This window comes from Microcaecilia unicolor, chromosome 10 (genome assembly GCF_901765095.1).
Source record: "Microcaecilia unicolor chromosome 10, aMicUni1.1, whole genome shotgun sequence".
In the NCBI taxonomy this organism is placed as follows: domain Eukaryota; kingdom Metazoa; phylum Chordata; class Amphibia; order Gymnophiona; family Siphonopidae; genus Microcaecilia; species Microcaecilia unicolor.
Genome location: NC_044040.1, coordinates 160,828,727 through 160,851,238, shown reverse-complemented (window position 1 = coordinate 160,851,238; position 22,512 = coordinate 160,828,727). Strand labels below are relative to the sequence as shown.

The window sequence follows — 22,512 nt, the reverse complement described above, 5'->3', positions numbered from 1 at the left end:
GCCCATTTTCAAGTCCTTACTGAAGGCCCATCTCTTCTCCCTTGCTTTTGGTGCCTAACCACCTTCCCATTCCTGATACCTACACTGACTACATAGTTTTTACCTTTAGATTGTAAGCTCTCTTGAGCAGGGACTGTCCTTCCCCATGTTTAAACTTGTACAGCGCTGTGTAACCCTGGCAGCGCTATAGAAATGCTAAGTAGTAGTAGTAGTAGTTCCAATTAGCAAGAATTAGGATAGGATAAGTAAATAGGAAGTTTTAACAAAAACCTTCCATTCAAAGCATGAATGAAATCCAATATGATCCAACAACTAGAATATCTATAAATAGCACAGCTTAGTCTTGAGTGAAACATTTTCATTTCATATACAAATTACACATCTGCAGCCTCATTTCAGATAGAATTGAGACATCCAGATTTGAATGTGTCAAATGCCAGTAGTATTTTAGAAAAATGTCTACAGACCTAAAACCTTTTCTAAAATACATACAGGAATGCATATGTATGCCCTGTTGTTAACATGTGGTGGGGGTAACTATTTTACAACCATCAGTGACTGAAACCTCAACGGAGGCGACTAGGCAACATAACGTGTGTAAGTGCTGGTGTTTCACTTGTAATTTTGTTTTAATTCCGGTCGGGAAGTCAGCCCATTTTGCGCCAAACCGCCACTGCTGCCGCTGAAGCTGTTGAGTTCTCTGCTGCTCTCATTCCAATGCCAGTCATCAGCCAGGACATCTGCTTTGCCTTACACCCACCACCACCACCATTACCACCACTGTGCCCTGCAGTGCACAGGCTGGCGCCAGAATGAAATTTCTGCTTCCAGTGCTGCAGCTCAGCTGGAGGAGACCCAACTGTGCTGCAGCACTGGCAGCAGAAATTTCCTTGTGGTGCCGGCCTACACGCGAGGGGGGGGGGGGGGCTTAAGGCAAGGCAGGTGTCTGACTGACAGTCGGCATTGGGGCGAGAACTGCACAGCACTCAACAGCTTCAGCAGCAGCAGCATTGGTAGTGCAGCACTAGAGGGCCTGGAGAAGATGTTATTGGGCCTTCGCTGAGCTCAGTCAGCCTTTAGTTGAGCCCTCAAGGCCTCAGCACTCCGCTGTGACCTCACACAGGCCCAGGACCCAGCCATCACATAGAGCATAGCACAATCTGCAGTGCTCTCTGAGATAGGTGCCACCACGAGCACACAAATTTTGACAACTTAGCCCAGCTGAAATACATTTTTTAACCGTACAGTGAAATGCTGGTGGTGGGTGTGGGCTCTTCACTTCCTGGAGGAAAAAAAAGGTGTATTTAGTCATTAAATACACCTTTCCCCTCCTAGGCATCCCATCCAGAAACTCACAAAAATAAATTTTAATGTTGGGTTTTTGGATGGAGGTGAGCTCATTGCTCAAGTTAAAATTAAAAAAAAAGTTGTTGTTTTTTTTTATATTGGTGTTTTTTTGGGTGAGGATGATATCTGCAGTGCCCAGGTTAAAATAATAATATTAAAAAGCTTTATATTTAAAACAGGTTTCTGGGTGGGGATGTTATGCAGTGCCCAGGACATAAAAAAAACCAAACAAAACAAAAGGTTTTGTATTTAATGCTGGTGTGCTTTGGGGTAAGGGTGGGGAATGCCAGACTAGGGGGGTATGGGTAAGGGGATAGGACAGGGCTGATGTTAGGCTACAGGAAGGGGTGGGGACTGGGGGGGCAGATGCCTAGCTTTGAGATGGATGGTCGGGAAAGGCTGATGCTTGGCTATGGGAATGGATGGGAGGGGGAAGAGTAGGGAAGAGCTAATGCCGGGTTTATGGGGTGGGGGGTAGGGAAAGGAAGGGATGGAGAAGGGAAAGGCTGATGCCGGGCTACAGGGATGGATATAGGGGGAAGGGAAGGGCTGATTCCGGGCTGCAGGACAATTTTTGGTCCTTAATTCTGTAATTGATGAGGATTGGTCTTGTGTTCTGCATGTGAACGAGCAGGTGAAAGATTTTGCTGGCATGTAGTTTGTATGGGGGACCTAGGAGTCTGACTTCTCTGGCCTTTCCAATGGGATGCATATTTCGGTTGTGTATATTCACTGCTGCCTTTTTAAAGGTACTGTTATTGGTATTTGTATTCAGAATTGTTGTTAAGGTTTGCAACATAGGCTCTAAGAAGCTTCTTTGCAGGATTTACTGTTACTTCACAAAGTACCTTCAGGTGAAGGGATTTTGTGCTGATACATTTTTCCTATGGAAAGCTATAAGAGGAAACATTCTTGCTGTGATCTGTATGTTACAAATTCCACAGTACGTAGAAAAGGAAGAAGTCTTCAAAGGTATATTTACCAAATTTTAAATGTTTGGTTAATACAGCTTAATAAGGTATATCAAACATATAAACGGAAGTGACCGACTCACCTGCAAATGCGCAGTAGAGTCACTCAGAACGCTAAAAGTGTAGAAGTCCAAGCCCCGCCTCCACCAGCAGTACAGCCCAGTAGGGAGGAGGGCTTGGACATGGGCGTGGAAATCGGAGGAGGAGGGAGCAGGGAGGGAAGGAGGGGGCGGAACTGAGGGAAACACGCTGGGGGGAGGGCCGGGGAGAGAGCAGGGTTGGTGGACCCGGGGGGGGGGGGGCATAGGAAAACAAAAAACTAGCCCGTTGTTACAGGCTTTAACGGCTAGTATATTTATTATAATGCAAAGTTGAAGGATATGTGCCAAACTGTGATCATTTTTATTTTGTCAGCATCAGAAGGGAGATGGAGTAGAGCCAGAGGAAAGGGAAAAAGACTTCAAAGTTTACTTAATCAGGCATTTGTTATAAAATAAGTTTGAAGGATATATGCCATTGCTGTAATTATATTGCAGGTTCCTGTCATGTGTGTTGAGATGTTTGCCATTATTGCAGACTTATGTCTCAAGTTTAAGATATGGAATAATGTAACTGTATTTAAAAATCTGTTTTATATTATGTGTGTGTGTGTATATGTGTGTATGTATGTGTGTGTATATATATATATATATATATAAGTTTATATTGATGCAGGCCAGCTGTTGGGCAGACTACTTAGAAATCCATCATTAAGTGCTATTTATAGCTACTTACATAGTGCCCACCACCCATATTAGCTCTGGGCCCACCCAAAATGTTTGGTCTGGCTATGCCACTGCCCCTCAGCTGTCTTTCTTTTCCAAGCTGAAGAGGTGCTTACCAGAAATGCAGCAGGGCTTTGCTGCTGAAGCTAAGTGGTTGGATCTTCCCTCTTGTGTGTCTCTTAACTGGCAGAATAGGCAGTGAGAGCCAGCACAGGAAGACAACTGGTTCCATAGTAGGGGGTAGGGCTTCCTGGGCTAGCACCCAAAAGTAGGATAGGAATTCCTCAGAGGCTAAGGGGAAAGGAAGCAAAAGGAACTTTGTGTGCAGGGCTGGTGTGATGTACTTTGTCGCAGCCAATACACACTGGTGCTAGACATGATGGGGCCCAGGGCAGATGCTAGGGAGGGGGCCCCCAAAGCTTTCCTGCAGATTGTTCCTCTTTCAACTTCAGGCAGGTTTGGGGGCTCCCAGTGACATAGGGGCCCAGGGCAATTGCCCTGTTTGCCCACCCCTAATGCTGACCCTATTTGTGTGTTCCAAATGCTGCAAATCTAAGAAAGGGGGTTATGAGAAGTAAAATGCAGCCGGGATCAGAGTAGAACTTGGGGCACTGCAACCTTTGAAAAAGAATTTGTAAAAGAGACAAATTTAAGACAGATCTGAAAACTCATTTATTCTTAGACAGTTTTACTTAATTTCCATCACCATTATCAGTAAGGCTTCAGATGAAGTACTGAAAATATCTGTAGCATTCCTAATTTTCCTCCTCCCCCCTTCCAATCCTATCTAATACATATATTTTTTTGTTACATTTGTACCCCGCGCTTTCCCACTCATGGCAGGCTTACATGGGGCAATTGTAGTTCCTCCCCTTCTTTCCCAACTATTCATGTCCCATTTATCTTGATATTTCTCTCTCTCTCGCTGCTCTGAAGGCACTCCCATTGAGCAGGGTAGTAAAACTTTATTAAACTTAGATCTATATAGTGTATATACTGTGAAAAGTCATATGAAATGCTTATACAGTCATAGTTCATGATGATATATTCTGTATATCATGTTCTATGTGATATTTAGAAAATAAACAAGCACAGTAGTATGAGCGGTGTTCTGATGGCATCATGCCTTGATCCATTAGGGAGAGACTTTCTCAATCTAAAGAACAGGTTTTTGATATAAATGGAGGTCTTAGAAAATGAATCACAGGCTGTCTACTGTCTGAAGATCATTTGCTTCATATCTGCAACAGTGCCAAGTCAGTTGTCGCCAGTTATAACTAAACAGTGTGAGAGCCAAGTAGATATCAATGTTTTCTAGCTAACCTTTACTCTGAGCAACATGTTTGCTTCCAGATTAATTGCTGGGGAACATCTTGAAGTGAAAAAGCTGAAAATGTTGTTATTTCTACAAGATGGCGTGGACTTGCATCATCAGACTAATAGGATGGTCCTTTAACATCTGAAATTACACCGAATAGCTATTCCTAAACCTGTGCTTAATCTCTATTCTCCTGTACCTGACCATACCTATGGATAGTGTGACCTTGTAATTTTCTCCTGTAGTAGGATATATCTTCACTTTGCAGCTCTTCTGTCTTAACAGCAGGAGTTGGTAATTCTGGCCCTCGAGCTACAGGCAGGGCAGGTTTTCATGATTATCCACAATGAATATGCAGGAGATAGATTTGGCATGCACTACTTCCTCAATATGCAAATCTTTCTCCTGTGTATTGACTGTGAATATCATGAACACCTGACATGCCCAGAGCACTCAAGGATTAGAATTGCCTACCCTGTTTTAAAGTATTGTAGCTTGAAAGATTGTTCTTTCTAGTCATCTGCTCATCTAGTGTTAAGAAATTCTGCCTTTAGTGTTTCCTCCCAGCCATAGATGATGTCTTTGTTATCTCCCCACACCCCTTGTGCTGCTTTTTTTTTTTTTTTTTTAAAGCACAGCCACTCTTCTCTATACAACAACAAACAGATATCTGCAGATATGCATATTCTGCCACAAACCCTAGGCATTGCCAAATAACAATATCTAAAACGTTTGTATATCCAAATGCCATGCAGTACTGACCTTTTTGAAATCTTGACATCAATCACTGGTCACATCTTGGATAGTGTCATCTGCAGCAAAATCCAATGTTGGGAAATATTTCAGGGTTGCTATGGCTTCATAGAAGGTCTTAAAGGCCAAGTATTGCATAATTTTTAAACGGCACCTAGTGATAAGTGTCTAACACATCCAGTTCCAACAACCACATTTCTAATCTGCTTCACCTACTTGATTTTTATTTTGAAATCCCTGTCCTAGCACAATGCCCACTTTGTAATGAGTAAGCTGTGTAACTGAGATACTGTTTTGCTTGGTGATACCAGCAGTCCCACCCCCCCCCCCCCCAAAAAAAAAAGTGAAGGGGGGGAAATAAGGTCTTTGTTCAAATGTGTTCTACCTATACCCAGGGACTGTCTTACATGTTTAGTGTACTGCACCATGTACTATAGAAATAAGTAGTAGTAGATGCCTGAATGGAACTTTACAGTCTTATCTGTGCCGTGTCTTAAAAGCTTAACTGTCGTATGTCATGATGCACAATAGCTTGAATTCTGAATGATTTCTGTGGGTGACCAGATAATCAGCAAAGGGTCTTCCAAGGCTTTAGGTCTACAAGGTTCTGAATAATGCATGGATGCCCAACTTGCAGCTGGTTTAATATGGGCTGGTTTTCAAGAATGCCTTAAGTTGTTTGCTCAAAAAATAACAGTAAGAGGACACTGCAGGATATTTTGGTCATATTACATACTTTGGTAACATTTCTTCTAGAAGCGAGCTAATGGGTTTATGGATATCGTGTGACATACTTTGCATTATTGATGTAGGCAGGCTACTTGAACAATTGATTTTTTTTCTCCCTGTTTGGGGGAGGGATGCTAACAGCAGAATGCATTGCAGGTACTATTAGATTGTGCTGCTAATTCCTTATGTATGGCTTTCGTGTGACCTTGTAACTGATAAAGCATGACCTGATCAGAGAAATCTTGACTATTTATAAGAACCATAAACTGAGTTAGTAATTCAGCACTAAATAAGTAAACACTGCAGTGTGTAATACTGTTTATAACACTGTGATAAAATACAATTTTTTCAAAATCCAAAACATAAACATTAAAATATAAAGCCACACACCAGAGGCTTTTAGATTTTTTACCTTTTGAAAAGAGTGACTTAAGTATGAAGATGATTTGATTACTCTTTCAAGTTGAAAAAAAGATTGGTGTAGAAGCCAACTTTTCAAAGTCATTGGGGGTGCTAAACTCAGTACAGATTACTTTTCCTTGGACATGGTTGTCTTACTTGATATTGAATCTTGGCTCACATAGAGTTAGCATCCATGGAGACCAGTGTGATGATCAGAAGTTGCTTGAGTTTTTTTTTTTTTCAAGAAAAATATCAGGAAGTATTTTTTCACGGAGAGAGTGGTGAATACTTGGAATGCCCTCCCGCGGGAGGTGGTGAGTAACAGAATTCAAACATGCATGGGATAAACAAAGGAATCCAGTTCAGAAGGAGTGGATCCTTAGACGCTTAGCCGAGATTGGGTGGCAGAGCTGGTGGTGGGAGGCGGGGCTAGTGCTGGGCAAGACATCTATGGTCTGTGCCCTGAAAATGGCAGATACAAATCAAGGTAAGGTATACACAAAAAGTAGCACATATGAGTTTATCTTGTTGGGCAGACTGGATGGACCATGCAGGTCTTTCTGCCGTCATCTACTATGTTACTATGTAATTGGTTCAGTGAAGAGGTTCTGAACCAAGTCATCAGAGCACAACCAATCAAATTTTTGGAATATCCATCAATGTGCATGAGAATGCATGCACTGTTTTCATTCTGGAAGTATCTAGCGCCAAACAAAATCTCAACATAAACTTGAGGTAACACCTTAAGAGATTCCAAGGAATCAGAGCAAACAATGGGTTTTACAGGTCATAGGTCAGTGACTCAAGAAATGGATTGGTCAGAAGGGTCTTGGGTCGCATTTTAAATATGACCCATTTTTTTAAAGTAGGGGCCTACCTATTCAAGCTCAGTTTAAAATATTACTTCACAGTTGTCTGTTACAGTGGTCATTTTGAGGGGGGTGGGAATGGCATTAACATGGTTTGCAAGGTGGCAAAATTATATTCAATATATTGTAGGTGGGTCATGGATAATGGGTCACATAATCAATGGTTATGGGTCAGCTTTAGTATCTAGAATGCTGCTTGTGGGTCCCCATGGACCTGAAGAAATTTCCACTCTTGGCTGCCCAAGAGCTGCTTTTTGTTGCATCTTTACACACTCCTAGAGCAGAATGGAGTGAGCTTTATATGTATGGAAGAACAAGAAGAAACCCTTACTATTGGTGCTTGATATGCCTAAATGCACAAAATGCCACTAATGCTTGTCCATGGTTGTATGTGACTTCAGATTAATCCATATCTGAAGACCTGAAGTGAAAGGTATGCTTACGTGTTATTTGTTCTCTGATAGCTGTGGTGTATAGATGGTTTCTCCAACCTATTTGGACCGATATGGAAGAAGAAGAACATTTTATTTATTTACTGCTTCTCTTTTGGCAAGTGTCTAGAAGAGTCTGGTCTCAAACAGGGTGAGTACCTCAGTCCTTAAGTTAGGTCCCAAGATCAATGAGTTTAGACACAGAGAAAAAAAAAAGGAACAGTTAAATGTAGGAAATCAAGGACAGAGCAGCCAGACACTCTGGATTGTGGTCAAGTGGTCGGGAGAGTACTGGTTCAAAGAAAAAGGTACAGGTTTTGGTGACAATGCTTTAGCAGAATCAATACAGAAGATATGGACAGAAGAACTTTGAAAGATGAGATTTTTACCTCTTGTGGCTACAGGAACCAGAGGCAAAATATTTTGAGGCATTTGCCTACCTGGATAACTCCATTAAGTTCTTTGAACCCAATAAAGTGACGGACAGAAAAGAGTTTGCAAGATACTTCAGGTCCAGAACCTGAAGGAGACTGGATGTGTGAAATTAGCATGAGGAGGTGGGGTACTGATTGATAGGGAGGATCCTTGACATCACCTGGATGGAGGAATTCCCCAGTTTCAGTAGGATAGAAGGTTATCAATAGAAATCAAACAAAATAAAACATGGAAAAGAAAATAAGATGATACCTTTTTTTATTGGACATAATACATTTCTTGATTAGCTTTCAAAGGTTGCCCTTCTTCGTCAGATCGGAAATAAGCAAATGTGCTAGCTGACAGTGTATATAAGTGAAAACATTCAAGCATTACTATGACAGTCTGACAGGGTGGGAGGATGGGGGTGGGTAGGAGGTATGCATGGGGACATCAAAGCATATCATTGATATTCTAACAGGATGGGTGTGGATAGGTGAGAGGTGGGGTGATCAACAGAGACATACAGCTTTATGGTTTATAATGGGCTAGGAACCCCAGATCCTTGTTAAGTCCTTTCTGTTGGGTGTTAAAATATTTAGTCATTCTGACTTCAAAGGTCTTACGTTCTTGTATGGTTTTAAAGTAGGGAAGAAGAAAACTACAGGTGTAGAAGTTTGAGCTAATCAGTGTCTCATAGTTTGTATAGATTAATCTTTGTGCTGTGAGAAGTTTTTCATCTCCCAGAAAAGGTTTAATTTTGTATTCAGCTAAAACCAGAATTGTTGTATTTCATTGAGGTAAAAAGTGAGTGTCTAAGACAATGTAGGTCCTTGGAGTAACTAAACCCTTCCCCTCCCCATGTCCAACATGAGCCTGAAGATAAGAAGGGTCTTTTCCTTCACCAGCCCTCTGGATGCAGACTTTGAGGTACTTTTTTTTTTTTTTTTTTGCGACAGCATTTCATCTGTGGAAAGATGTTTAGGAGTCTAGCTGTGGGGAAAAAAAGGCCTTGTGCTAGCGGTTGGGGCCATTTTTCCTGCTCACCAGGGCCCTTTTTACTGCAGCGGGTAACCCCCCCCCCCCCCCCAGACAAACGTGGCCATGCGGTAAGAGAACTCTTACCATGTGGCCATACAGTGGGAAGCCCTTACCACCACCCATTGAGGTGGCGATAAGGGCTCCCGTGGTAACTTGGTGGTAACTGGGCAGCACGTGGTGATACCTGGTTACCACCATGCAAGCCATTTCAGGGACTTTTCTTTTCCCCTGGAAATGGTGGGCTCTCGGCGTGGAATTACCAGCAGCGGCTATGTTGGGCCAGTGGTAATCCAAATTTAGCATTCAGTAAGCCCGCATTGGGCTTACTGACACTTTGTAAAAGACCCCCTTAATGCTCTGCATTTTAGGGACATTCCCAGTCTTAATCCTTCAAACTCAAATCAAGACACCAAACACCGCATGTATTTCCCAAGGACTGACTTATTTGAAACACAAAACTGAGAAGAATAAACATTTAGCAGATTGTTGTGTTTATTCATAGACAATGCAGTATCAGATGGCAAAATATCAAACAACTTGTCCTTTCAAATTTGTTTAAACAAAACAGCAAAATATTACTCCAAGCCCTGGCAGGTTCTTCAGACTTCAAATAGTTCAATCAAGAAACTGATTTACATCCAAGTCCCTTTCCATATTTTTCATTCAGAGGATTCAAAGAGGCAAAATACCTGGCTATCCATGTCCTACCTTTCGTTTGGAGGCATTCTTTACAGTGCAGAACCCCCCCCCCCCCCCCCCCCTGGAGGAGTTAGCAGGAACTGAAATTGTTGTGCTGCAAAACTTACTAGAAGAAGAGGATCCAACATGGAAAAGGAGGAGAAGAATCCTCACATGCAAGAAAAGCAATGGACAAAAAAGTGAGGACAGCTCAAAGAGGATATCAGGAAGTCTTTAATGTGAATAGCTTAAAAACAACCCGACATGGCCATGTTTCAGCACCAAAGCCTACATCAGGGGTCAAATCTCTTGTGTTGTGGCTGGTGGCTAAACCATGAGAAGGTACATGTTGTTATATGGCTTCCTTGAATTGAGAAACGAAAAAACTCTTGGCTGTAGAACGCTGCAGCTGCAAAACTCAGGTATCAAATTAGTTTGTGAGCCCTCCAGGGACAGAGAAATACCCAGTGTATCTGAGTGTAACTCACCTTGAGCTACTGCTGAAAAGGTTTGAGCAAAACCCCCATTATAACTGTTTTTACTGTTTTTTTCTGGAATTGAGATTAAACATGTTATTAAAAACTATATATTAAGTCTTAAGTTTAAATTTGAACATCAACTCTTAAAATGTCAAGCCCACGTAAACGGGATACATATAGTAATATTGCCCTCATAAATAAAAGGGCAAAAGCCCATTTTGGAAAGTTTATAACCTAAGGGGTCTAGAAGAATATTGGTGATATTGGTAAACCAAAAGATGCGTTATTTTCATCGGAACAAACTACACATCATACAGATTCCAACTTATACATCATGACACTATGTTCCGGTAGTTTTGTATTCTCTCCAAGAACAGGAAAATCCTGTACCTCAATGTAGTGTCTTGAGCTGCAACTGAAAAAGGCATAAGCTAAATCCATAATCCCTTTCCTTTTCCCTATATACTTTTCTGTCTTAGAGTTCCTCTCCCAGTCCTTGGGACACACCAAGCTAGTCAGGTTTTCAGGATACCTATAACGATAAATTGAAGAAAACCACAGAGGCCTGGTAATTTGAAAAATAGGGTCCCTGAAAGACGTAATACTTTATTTTAAAAAAAAAAACATTGTGGTCACTTTTATCCTTCAGGCTGCATCAAGGGTACAAAGATACAACAAAGCCCAGAGTAAAACACAGTTATTTCAGTAATAGAATAAAACAGTATCTCTCTTGCAACACCACAACATGAGCCAGTCTGATTTAGACTGAGATAGATTTGTAGACAGTGGTGGTAATATATGCAGATTTATCTCATGCTTATTTATTGTGGACTAGCCGTTAAGCCCGTTAAAACAGGCAAGATTTCCAGCTACCCTCCTTGCCGCCGCTCCCTCCGTGCCAGGCCCCCTGCACTGACCTGACAGCGCCTCTCACCTCTGTGTGAAAGTGCTGCAGGCAGCAGCAGATCGCTCTGCTGCTGCCTGCAGCGCTTCCACACGGAGGTGAGAGGCGCTGTCAGGTCAGTGCAGGGAGCCTGATACGGAGGGAGGTGGGAGCGGCGGGGGAGGGTGGAGGTTGGTGCACGTGATGTTCATTTCCAGGCTCCAGTGGCAGCGTCCGACAGTCCGACTCCGTTTCCCTCTCTGTTCCGCCCTCTGATGTCATCACATCTTGACGCGAGGGCGGGACAGAGAGGGAAGTCTCTACTGCGCATTTGCAGGTTTGTCGGTCACTTGCCATTTATATGTTTGATATCCTTAAAATTTGACTGGCTGGGTGAGTCCCGAAGACTGGGTCGTGAGCCCCTGGAGTGAATGAAGCCGATGCAACATCTCAAGAGCACTGCCAAGTCAACCTTACAGTCCTAAACATAGAAATGCCTTTCTAAAAGTTAGCACCCTACTTAGCCATAGTAACATGGTATATGACGGCAGATAAAGACCAATGCGGTCAATCCAGTCTGCCCCAAAGATAAACTCAGAGCATCGTAAGCCATAACCTGCAATGAACAATATATCACTCTTCTTCTCTTGATTCGCTAATGTTCTGTAACATCATCACTCTGTATTTGTTTCATCACCGGGGGTGGCTAACACCTCACAGTATTATGTAAGCCACATTGAGCCTGCAAAGAGGTGGGAAAATGTGGGGTACAAATGCAATAAATAAATAACAAAATAGTATAGTTTAGCACATTGCTTTCAACTTTAGTTTGACAAATATCTTATTTTTCTTTGCTGAGTATATAACCCCCTCCCCTCTTAATACTCACCAATCATGCAGGCATATACTTTAGGGGTAATTACATCAATTACTAGATAACCAGAGGGAAATCAGTACAAAATATTATTGAAGGCCACATTCCTTCATCTTGAAAGGTAAAATGAGATTTCATAATGCTGAAGACCTTCACCTGCCTTAACATGGAGCATTATTCGGATCTGAGGAAACAGCCCCTATAGTCTGGACAGCTCATGTGCAGCATTTTTATATTATAAAAAGAAAACCTCACATTAATAAATGCTATCTGCATGCAGAGAATCTGGTTTACTCAATGAGCTATACAGCTGTGAGTTCACTATATTATACATTCCAGTCAGTAAACTGAAAAGTAAATGCTTCTCTACCTTTTTGTCTGGGTGTTTTTTGTCGTTTTTTTTTTTTTCTTTTCAGAGCTGTGGAGTCAGTCATGGAGTCGAAGTCAGAAGCAATTTTGGGTGGGGTCAAAGCTGGTACAAATGTACTGACTCAAATATGAATATAAGGGTAGGATTACCAAATCACTAGATTATCTATAGAATCAACTAAATCCTATTAATAGATGATACCATTTGTTAATTTATCTGCAAAATTTCCCCAATTTTAGAATTTTAAAGAAGGAAAACGGCCTCAAAGAGCTCAAGGATATACTTAATATCTATAGAGCTGAATCGGATCCAATTGATCCTCTTCATCATTGGCGTAAAAAACCTTCAAAAATGGAGTACTGCTTACTCTATAATATACGTTTCATCATTTCATTACTCCTGCAGTCCTTCATATTAGATTTTACAGACTAAATACAGATACTGCTATCATCAGGTGAGCTCAAACAGCTAAAAGGACACTTATCTTCATCCGAGTCAGTCAGTTCTTTCTGTACTCGTGTCCGTATATGAAGTCTATGCACAGCAGCTCCACTGCTGACACTTTCCACAGTCTTCCCCTTCTGTCCCAAGCCAATGGTGGCCAGCGTTTTGTTCTGCTGCATCAGGGTCTTGGAGTCTGGGTTATGCTGCAAATAGAATACATGGTACAATTTTTGAGTTTCACACGCTCCTCTCAAGTTATAACGCTCACCCTCTCTTAACTGTTTCACAATCCCCTTGATGATACCTGGATGTCTGCTGTACGGCGTCATTTACAACAACCGTTACTTTGCCATACAGTCTCCTAAATACTTCCTCTGATGTCAGACGCCATGAAATCCCTAACCTATCCCTGTTTAGTTCCAATTCAGATTAAAAAAAACTGACTCCTTTCTATGCGTGCATTAAGACCCGAAGGTTCAAGAGAATGGAGGATGTGGATCCATTTCTGCTCCCTCTGAATTAAGGTGAGACGATGATCACCTCCTCTAGGGGAACAAACAGCTTGTAGTACCACACATTTGATCTCTTTGAAGTCATGTCAACATTGTACACAATGTGATACCAGGGGCACCTCGATCTTCTTCGTATGAATTGCACTCTTATGCTCAGCCAGATGGGTCGATAATTTTCTTGGTTTGACCCATATAGATCTTATTGCAGGGGCACTTGAGACAATAAATAACATGGGAGGATACACATGTTGTATGCGATCTTAATACATAAATTCTTCCATCAACTGGATTAGTGAAATCAGACTTTTCATCCATCATCGGGCAGAAAGAACAACTCCCGCATCTGAAGTGTCCTGTTCTATTTATAGAGGGTATTGTAATAGTGGGCAAAATAGCTGGACTAAGTAACTTCTTTAAATTCCTAGTCCTGCTGAAAGCAAATCGAATCTGGCAATCTTTAAAGATAGGCATAGTGCATACTAAAGACCAGTGTTTTCTTATAGCTGATATCACTCACGGTGATTCTGGATTATACTGCATCACGTATGTCAAAACATCTTCTTCACTTATATCATTCTGTGTCTTAGGTGAAAGAAGTAGTTGTCTATGGTTGTATCGTGCACAGCGGTAAGCAGTATGTATTATTGGTTCAGGATATCCCCGTGTCTTTAATTTGTTAGTCAACATCTTAGACTGATGTTTAAACTCTTGATCTGAAGAGATATTCTGCGATGTCTAAGGAACTGGGAAAAAGGAAGACTGTTTTTGAGCGATTTAGGGTGACAGCTGTCATAGTGGAGGAACGTGTTTGTCTGTTTCTTTTTGAAATGTCTTGGTATTAAAACCTGCACCAGTGTTACTGATCTGGACGTCCAGAAATGAGATTGTTGAAAGATCATGCTGCAAGGTAAATGGGATAAGATTATGGCAATTATTTAAATAGGTGACAAACTGGAGTAACCTAGCCTCATCCCCGGTCCACAAAAGAAAAATGTCGTCTATAAAACAAACCCATAGATGACTTCTGCGAATAATCCAGTAGTGTAAACTTTTTGTTCAAAAGCCTGCATAAATAGATTGGCTATTGTACTGACTCCGTCTTTAAAATAAACACTTTGAACATTATAATATATGGTACATTTATCATTTTGATACTTATCTTATTGTCCTGGATCTAAAGTACCGGTAAATGTTATTTTTGCCAGTACTTGATCAGAGCAAAAAAATTTTTGAAAGAAGTAACTAACTTGTTAGTCTCACTCACATACATAAGGAGTGACACGGACTGCACATACTGCCGCAGAACATGTTTATCCACTCCTACCCTAGCTAAGATAATACTTGACCATCTCTCTGACCCCATGCGCAACTTTCTTTAAATCAGTCACCTTACTTTCTAACTCTTCTTACTCTCTTACCTTTCTATATGTTACATCTTTTCTTTACTCTTCACTATCAATTAAAATGTTCTATTACGTATTGTGTTGACGTTGTAAGTAGTATGCTATGCCATACTTTGTAGTATTTGAATATTTTAATGCTGGAATTGCCTTGAGTGAATTCCTTCAAAAAAGCAGTAAATTCTAATAAATACATAAATCCTAATAAAATTAAAGCCTAATATGAATAGGAGTTGGAGTTGAGTTTGCAGTAAGAGTTGTAATCAAATTTGGTTTTTTTTTTTCCTTCCTGATTAGACCAGGTTGGTCCTGGTCTTCTTTTCAGTTGCTGTGTACCATCCAGTCCCACCTCTTTTTTTTTTTTTTTTCTCCAAATAAAAAGGTAGCACACTTCTGAAAGCTGGCACTGGATAGCTTTCCTGTATTCTGATCCATGAACAGTTTATGCTACTTCCCCTCTGGGAATGTGGTATGTGAAAAAAGTAAATGAATGAAATCATCTTTGTATCCTTGGAGTGGTTTTTTTCCTTGCTTGCCTGCTCTACCCACCTACTGCATTACAGACAAGTGGGAGGAAACAGGAGGAGATGAACTGAATGATGGAAAACCCTCCCCTCCTGTTCCTTGCAGGATGCCTGGGAGGGAAAGGGCTGAAGCAGGAAACAGAGGGCTGTTCCTGCTGAGTAAGATTTGAGGTAAGAGCCCATGCTTTTAAGTCAAATAGATTGGGTCTCTCACTCCTCCCCCCCCCCCCCCCCCCCAAAACCTACCTGTGGCTATACCACTGGCATAAACATACCCACCCAAGTGTGTGAGAAACATATTATGGCCTTGGAGTAAAACTGTTTCAGCCCCGTCCCCAGTATCTGTAAATGTCTGTTCCCTGTGGTCTGTAAACATTGCATGTTCAGAGCGCAGACATAACAGGATGTTAATATATAGCCTCCTATACTGCTAAAAATGATTCAAAAGAGAAACTGAGGAAATGGAAATAACTTTAAATCACCTTGGTTAAATACACAATGTAGTATGTGCCTCAGCTTTCCTAGCAAAGGTTATCAGTTTTGCTTCGGAGACATTACTCTGTGCCCTCACTTGCAACGTTGGCATTTTTTTTTTTTTTGCAGGTTACTGGAATGAAATCTCCAGACAGGAAATGTTCACAGCAATCCCTGATGCATCATAGAGAGCTGATGGATGATTCATGCTTTTTCTTCCTCTTAGTTGTACACACTGGGCAATACTGGAGCCACAAAGAGACAAGATGTAATATTTTACTGCTTACCACTTTCCATCTTCACTCTCCAATAGCATTTCTGGAAATAAAAAAGATCCAAGGTCATTACTATCTTTATTCAGAAAATTTTTTTAAACTATTTTTGGTACAATGCATTAACCACATTTGGATACTTTAGCTTTTAAGCTAAATCAATATGCATTCCTTGTTAATATTATGTGGAACGACAAGAAGACTAAATCCACACTTTTTTTTTTTTTTTGGAGACTCCCTTGTAAAATTTAATCTGTCATCCTTTGGAGCAACTGTTTAAAGAGGAAATGAATGCATTATCTTGGTATACATGAGCCTATTTAAAGAGAAATGACTTATATTTGTAGGAAATGTATATGATCATTTCTCTTTCTCTCTTTAAAAAAATAGTCTTGCCTGCTAATTTTCTTTTTCTTTAGTCCCAACAGATCAGTCCAGACCTTGAGATATGTAGAAAGGCAGTTCTCAATATGAATGGGAGACAGAAACCCCCACTAAAAGAACTGAAGCTTAAAACCAAGCCTCATTCCTGGCAGAAACATCTAATTAGTAGTGTTTAGCGAAAGTATAACAGGAAGATCAAGTTGCAGATCTGCAATCTCTTCTATAATAACCACTTGTGATTCCACCCAAGAGGAAATAGCAATTCCCCTATTAAAATGAGCCTTGATGTCTACAGGTGACTGTTCGCACACTGGAATGTAAGCTGAGGAAACAATTTTTCAGCCAATAAGCAATAGTGGCTTTGGATGCAGACATTCCTTTTGGGGGGGGACCAGAAAAAGGATCAAAGGATGGTCAGAGTGTCTGACATCATTGGTAATCTCCAGATATTTCAGAAATTTTACATTGACAGGAAGGCAGGAACCATTCTAATGGTAACTCCAGCTTCTGAGAAAAAAAAATCCCTACAGGAAAACGTCTGGATTTCAGATACTCTCCTAGCAATAGCCACCAGGAAGACCATTTTAAGGGTGAGATCTTTCAATATAGACTTCTGAAGAGCCTTAAATACCAAGTTAAGATTCCATTCTGGACAAACTCACTGAAGGGGACAGTTTAATTTACACCTTTTATGAAATGGCCAGTACCTGGATGTACCACACCAGGGAAGTTTTCTGAAGATGGCCTCTGAAACATACAAATCGTTGGCACTTGTACTCTGAGGGAGTTTAAAGTTAGGTCTTTCTTAAATCCCTCCTGAAGAAAATGCTAGAACATAGGTCAGGGAAGATTGAAATGGAGGAATATTCCTCGGACAGAACCAAACATCAAAGGTTCTTCAAGTTCTAGCATAAGCTACTGAAGTAAATCTTTTCCTGGCCTGGAGCAGAATAGTAATGGCATTGCCAGCATAACCCTTCCTCCTTAACTTAGACCTTTCAAGAGCCAAACTCAAAAGGAAATCTTCCATTTGAATTGAACTTTGGAGGGGGGGGGGGGGGGAGAGACAGTTTTGAGGTGGCAGATGTATCAGATAGTCTATCTGGAGTCGAATGAAATCTGCATATGAAGACCACCTGGTCCAATTGGGAACCACTAACACTATCCAACCTAGGTAACAAGAGATTCAGCTGAGACCTCTGCCTATTGTTCAAGGTGGGAATACATATAGTAGAGAATCCTGTGGCCAGGGTTGGAGAAAAGTGCCCAGCCCTTCCAAACCAAACTCTATGATGGCTGAAGAATAAAGGAACTTTGGCATTGCGCTTTATGGCCATCAGGTCCAGTATTGCCTGTTGATATAAGCAGCCACTGTCTTATTGATGGGCAGAATCCTCATTGGTTTACCATGAATCAAACTGGTGAATGCCGGCAGCACACTTATCAGCTCCAGATGATTTGACCATGGTGCACCAGTTAGAATCCATAGCCCATGACTGATGAACACAGTCCCTTCCCCCCATCCAGAGAGGCTGGCATCTATGGTCACCACCATCCATTCAAGAGATGTGAAGGAAAAGCCTTTCCGAAGGTTGGCTGATTGTAGCCATTATTTCAGGCTGAGTTTCACCTGAGGCTTCCAGGGAAGACAGCTGTGTTCTTGAGTAGTGGGAGACCATTACTAAGGACAGAACGTTGAAGTGGTCTCGTGTGTTTTTGCCCAAGGGAGTACATCCAATATGGTTGCCATAGTTTTCAGTACCTGCATATAGTCTCATGCTGCTGAAGGTGGTGCACCTGAGACTCAATTTTCTGCTTCCTCATGGCTTGCATGTCTAACAAAATCCCCAAATATTCGATGGATTGGATGGGAGCTAAAAGGACTCTTGGAGAGGGAGACTACCCATCTTAATGACAATTATTTTTAGCATCGGTGGTTAAACCCTATGGAATTCCACCAGCCAATCTACATTGAGAGCAATCCCTGGCTGGCTTTAAGTCCAGGCTTAAAGTCTTATTCCTCAAAGCCTAAGGGTCCTAGCTCATCCTTTGCTTGTATGGGACAGGATTCAGGAGCCTGTCAGTGTTGTTTTCCTAACCATTCTCTTGCCCTTGTCCCTAGGCATCTGTTCGCCTTTTTCTCGTTTTCTTTTCTACTTGTTTATTGTAGTTCCTTTTTTTTTCTCTAGCTGTTTGTTGTAAACTGCTTTGATAAATTCTTTCAAGAATAAACTTGAGAAGGTTCACTACTCTGGGAGGTGACGTTGGTGCTGTTGATGAGAGGATGCTCTTATTAACCAATTGTCTAGGTAGGAATGAACCCCAATTCTCTCATGCCAAATTTAAAAAATGTTCTGGGATCTGAGGATAAACTGAATGGCATTGCCTGCATCTGGAAGTGATTCCCAAGAATTGAGAAATGTAGGAAGCATTGATGAGACAAAATAGGAATGTGAAATATGCTTCCTTGAGGTCTAGGGAAATGTGGTATTCAGTAGGTTGCACAAAGCAGTAACTGACTAAAAGGTCTCCATTCTGAAGTGCTGGACTTATAGAGCATGGTTGATTATTCTTGAGGTCTAGAATTGGACAAAAAAAAGCCTTCTTTCTTGGGAACTACAAAATAGATGGAATACCTTCCTCGCTCCCATTCATTCTCTGGTACCTGTCTTACTGCTTCCATCTGAATAAGAATCTCCAAGGTGACTTGAATTGCTTGCCTTTTGCAAGACCTTTTGCAGGGAGGCTCCAAGTAAAATTCTACATCTGAGTGGGAAAATTCCAACTTGTAACCTTCACTGATAAATTCTGATCAGTGGGCCTTTAAGATTATATTGGTCCACTCCTTGAGAAACCACGAAAGGCTTCCCCTATTAAGATGTTCAAAGAGTGAACCATCATTGTGAGGAGGCAGAAGCCATGGAGGAATGAGGATTTTGACCAGATCCTTTTATCTCCTCGAAAGTACATCTGCTTTTGCTGAAATCGTGGCCTTTGAAATGAATTAGAACTCCCTTATCTGTAATGCTTGGCATCTCAGAATCATGAACAGAACTGGGTTGAGTGAAAAAATGGTTTGGGTTTATCCTCCAGCAAACACTGATTCTCCCTGATCCTTAATCAACCTTTTGAGATCTTTACCAATTTGCCTTGAAAAAATGAATTAGTGAGCCTGGACTTAGAAGCAGCATCAACAGTCCAATGTCTGATCCAAAGCAAATGTCTGGCAAGTACTTAAGCTCTTAAGAGATCATAAAGGATGTCCACCAAATAAGCCAGGCCTGTTTCTAGAGAGAGAAAATATCTAAGAAAAACCGTGGATCCCACAGCTGTTTCAAAGCATTAGCCTTCTAAACCCAGTGGAGACGAGTTTGGGTCGCATAAGAGCCACAAACTGTGGCCTGAAGGAACAAGGAAGCCACTTCATAGGAAGACCGCAGGGAAACTTCAGGCCTTTAGTCCTGCAAGTCTTAAATATCTGTGGCACCCTCTTCTGGAATTGTAGCTTTCTTTGTAACTAATGCATCCATTTTAGGAAGCCTAAGCCTGTCCAATTCCTCCGGAAGAAAAGGATATAGCCAAGACATAGCTCAAGCTGCTTTAAGGCTAGCATTAGGGGTATTCCATCAGGCTGAAATCAGCTCCTGCATAGCTGCATGAATGTGAAAGGCCTTAGGAGACTTCTTTATGTCTAATCCTAATCCTACCATACTACAGCAAAATCTTGAGCCACAGGAGAGGAGATATGGATAACCTCCAAAGTCTTAGTTGTCAACATTGGGAGCTCCTCCTTATGGAACAGCCTTGCTGCAGTTGGGTCACCATCAACAGATGGGAGTTCACCCTCATCTAATGGGTTCCCAACATCTGAATGATTAGAACAGAGAGCTGCATCAGACCTAGGACTTGAAGCTAAGGATTTAATATTTGTCTATCTGGTTCTCTAATCTATCTTTTAAGAGGAGATTTGCTCCTGAAATGGAGGAGGACCAGGCACAAACTGAGGAGAAAATGGAGTAGCCGAAGAAACCAGTTACAAATTCCCCAAGGGAGCAGACCCAGTATTGTGGAGAGGTATATTTGTTACAGAACATTCGTCTGAGGTAATGGAAACATGTAGCCTGAAGCAGAGAGCTGCATAGGACAATTAAAGATGGCTACCACTGACAAGTGGTCTGAAGGGTAATGAGCTGGACCCAGTAAGCATTCACTTCAAGGTACCCCATTGCATACTGAGCCTGGCCCACAGTCGACTGAGGCTAGTGGCTTGGATTGGGGAGGAAAAAGAAAACATGATGCACACCGATCAGAAGCTGTTTGCCGAGACCCAAGTCGGGAACAGGATTTTACAGACTCAGGCCCACAAAGGGAGAGACTTCCATTTAAAGGAAAGAACAAAGTACTCACCAGCACTGAATAAGTTTCCTCCCTGATAACCAGGCAACAAATAGAAGAGCCCTGAAAGTTCTGTAAAAAAGTAGATGTTAGCTTTGCTTTGGCAAAGAGAAAGCTCCTCTTAAACAACTGCTTTTAACTTTAAAAAATGGCAGGAGAGCAGTAGCGACAAGAAGTGAGGCTGGAGGAGGGACCTGGCACCAATAGGTAACCCCCCCCCCCCCCCCCCAAAAAAAAAAAAGGAATAGTATTCTTGGTGTGGTAAATCCAATTGAATGTGTTCCTTTACGAAAGCAAAAAGGAATAGTATTCGCCATTACCCTTAAAAGGGGGTTAAAATGAAGAAAATAACTGCTTGAAATGTGCTGGTATGTGGTTAACTAAATAGGGCAAGTGCACCCATGCCTTTGCCAACATAAAGCAAAGATTGCTAGCATTTTTGTTTATGAACATATTGGCTCTTCATTCTTCTACCTTCCATGATCATGCATTAGGTACCATAGCAATGTACTAACTGGAAAACAGCCTATTGACTGTACTAATGTTCTGTTGTGGATTAAGAATTGGTTATTGGAGAGAAAACAGAGGGTAGGATTAAATGACTATTTCTTTCAATGGAGGAGGGTGAATACTGGTATGCTGCAGGGATCTGTACTGGGACCAGTGCTGTTTAACATATTTATAAATGATCTGGAAATTGGAACTTCAAGTGAGATGATTAAAATTTGCAGATGACACAAAACTATGCAAAGTTGTTGAAACACAGACTGAAAAATTGCAGGAAGACCTTAGAAAATTGGAAGACTGGGCATCCAAATGGCAGATGAAATTTAATGTGGAGAAATGCAAAGTGATGCACATTGGGAAGAATAACCTGATGCTAGGGTCCACCTTGGGGGGGGGGGGGGCAGCACCCAAGAAAACAACCTAGGTGTCGTAGGTAATATGCTGAAATTTTCCGTCCAGTGTGCTGTGGCAGCCAAACAAGCAAATAGGATGCTAGGAATTGTTAGGAAAGGGATGGTAAATAAATCTGAGAATACTATAATGTGTCTTTTATCATTCCATGGTGCAACCTAACTACAAAGACTGGGGGACACTTAATGAAGTTACATGGAAATAATTTAAAACAGGAGGAAATATTGTTTCACTCATCGAATAGTTAAGCTCTGGAACTTTCTGCCGGAGGACGTAGGAACAGTGGTTAGTGTATCTGGGTTTAAAAATAGGTTTGGACAAATTTCTGGAGGAAAAGTCTTTGGTCTGCTATTGAGACAGACACAGCAAAGCCACTGCTTGCCCTGGGGATTAGTAGCATGGAATGTTGCTACTAACTGGGTTTCTGCCAGGTACTTGTGATCTGGATTGGTCACTTCTGGAAACAGGATCCTGGGCTAGATGGACCATTGGTCTGACTCAGGATGGCTATTCTTATGGTCTTATGACTGAGTGGCATCCAGGCAATCCCTTTTATAGGGCAGAGACTGTGGGTCATGACCTGGGTAGGCTGTTCATAGTTGCATCATTATTCTGCACATCTGAGTGGGAGGGGGTCACAATTTTATTTGGCTGCTATCATGGGGTCCCAGCTACAAGATTGATGGGCAGTCATTAGTGCTTATCATTGGTTGTAGACAGGTGAGAGAGAGAGAGAGTTCAGCTTATCATAAGCTGCCTGACACTTGCTGTTGGTTGTTTACTTGCAGGAGGTGGCTGAACATTTCTGAGTTGATTTCTAAATGCCTAGTTCAGAGGCGTCGATTCAAAGTACCTTTACTTAACTG

General features: G+C 41.5%; 1 protein-coding gene across 9 annotated transcripts in view; it reads left to right on the top strand.

Moving 5' to 3' along the window:
• Positions 1–22,512, top strand: part of SPSB4 (splA/ryanodine receptor domain and SOCS box containing 4) — a 226,757-nt gene that overhangs the window by 162,990 nt on the left and 41,255 nt on the right. Inside the window, exon 3 of one of the 9 annotated variants that reach the window (XM_030216664.1) lies at positions 15,807–15,929. The exons of the other annotated variants lie outside the window; for them this stretch is intronic. Coding sequence (XP_030072524.1) covers positions 15,807–15,865 — 59 coding nt within the window. The 3' untranslated portion in view covers positions 15,866–15,929. Of the gene's footprint in view, positions 1–15,806; positions 15,930–22,512 lie in introns of those variants that run through there. 9 annotated transcript variants of the gene reach the window in all.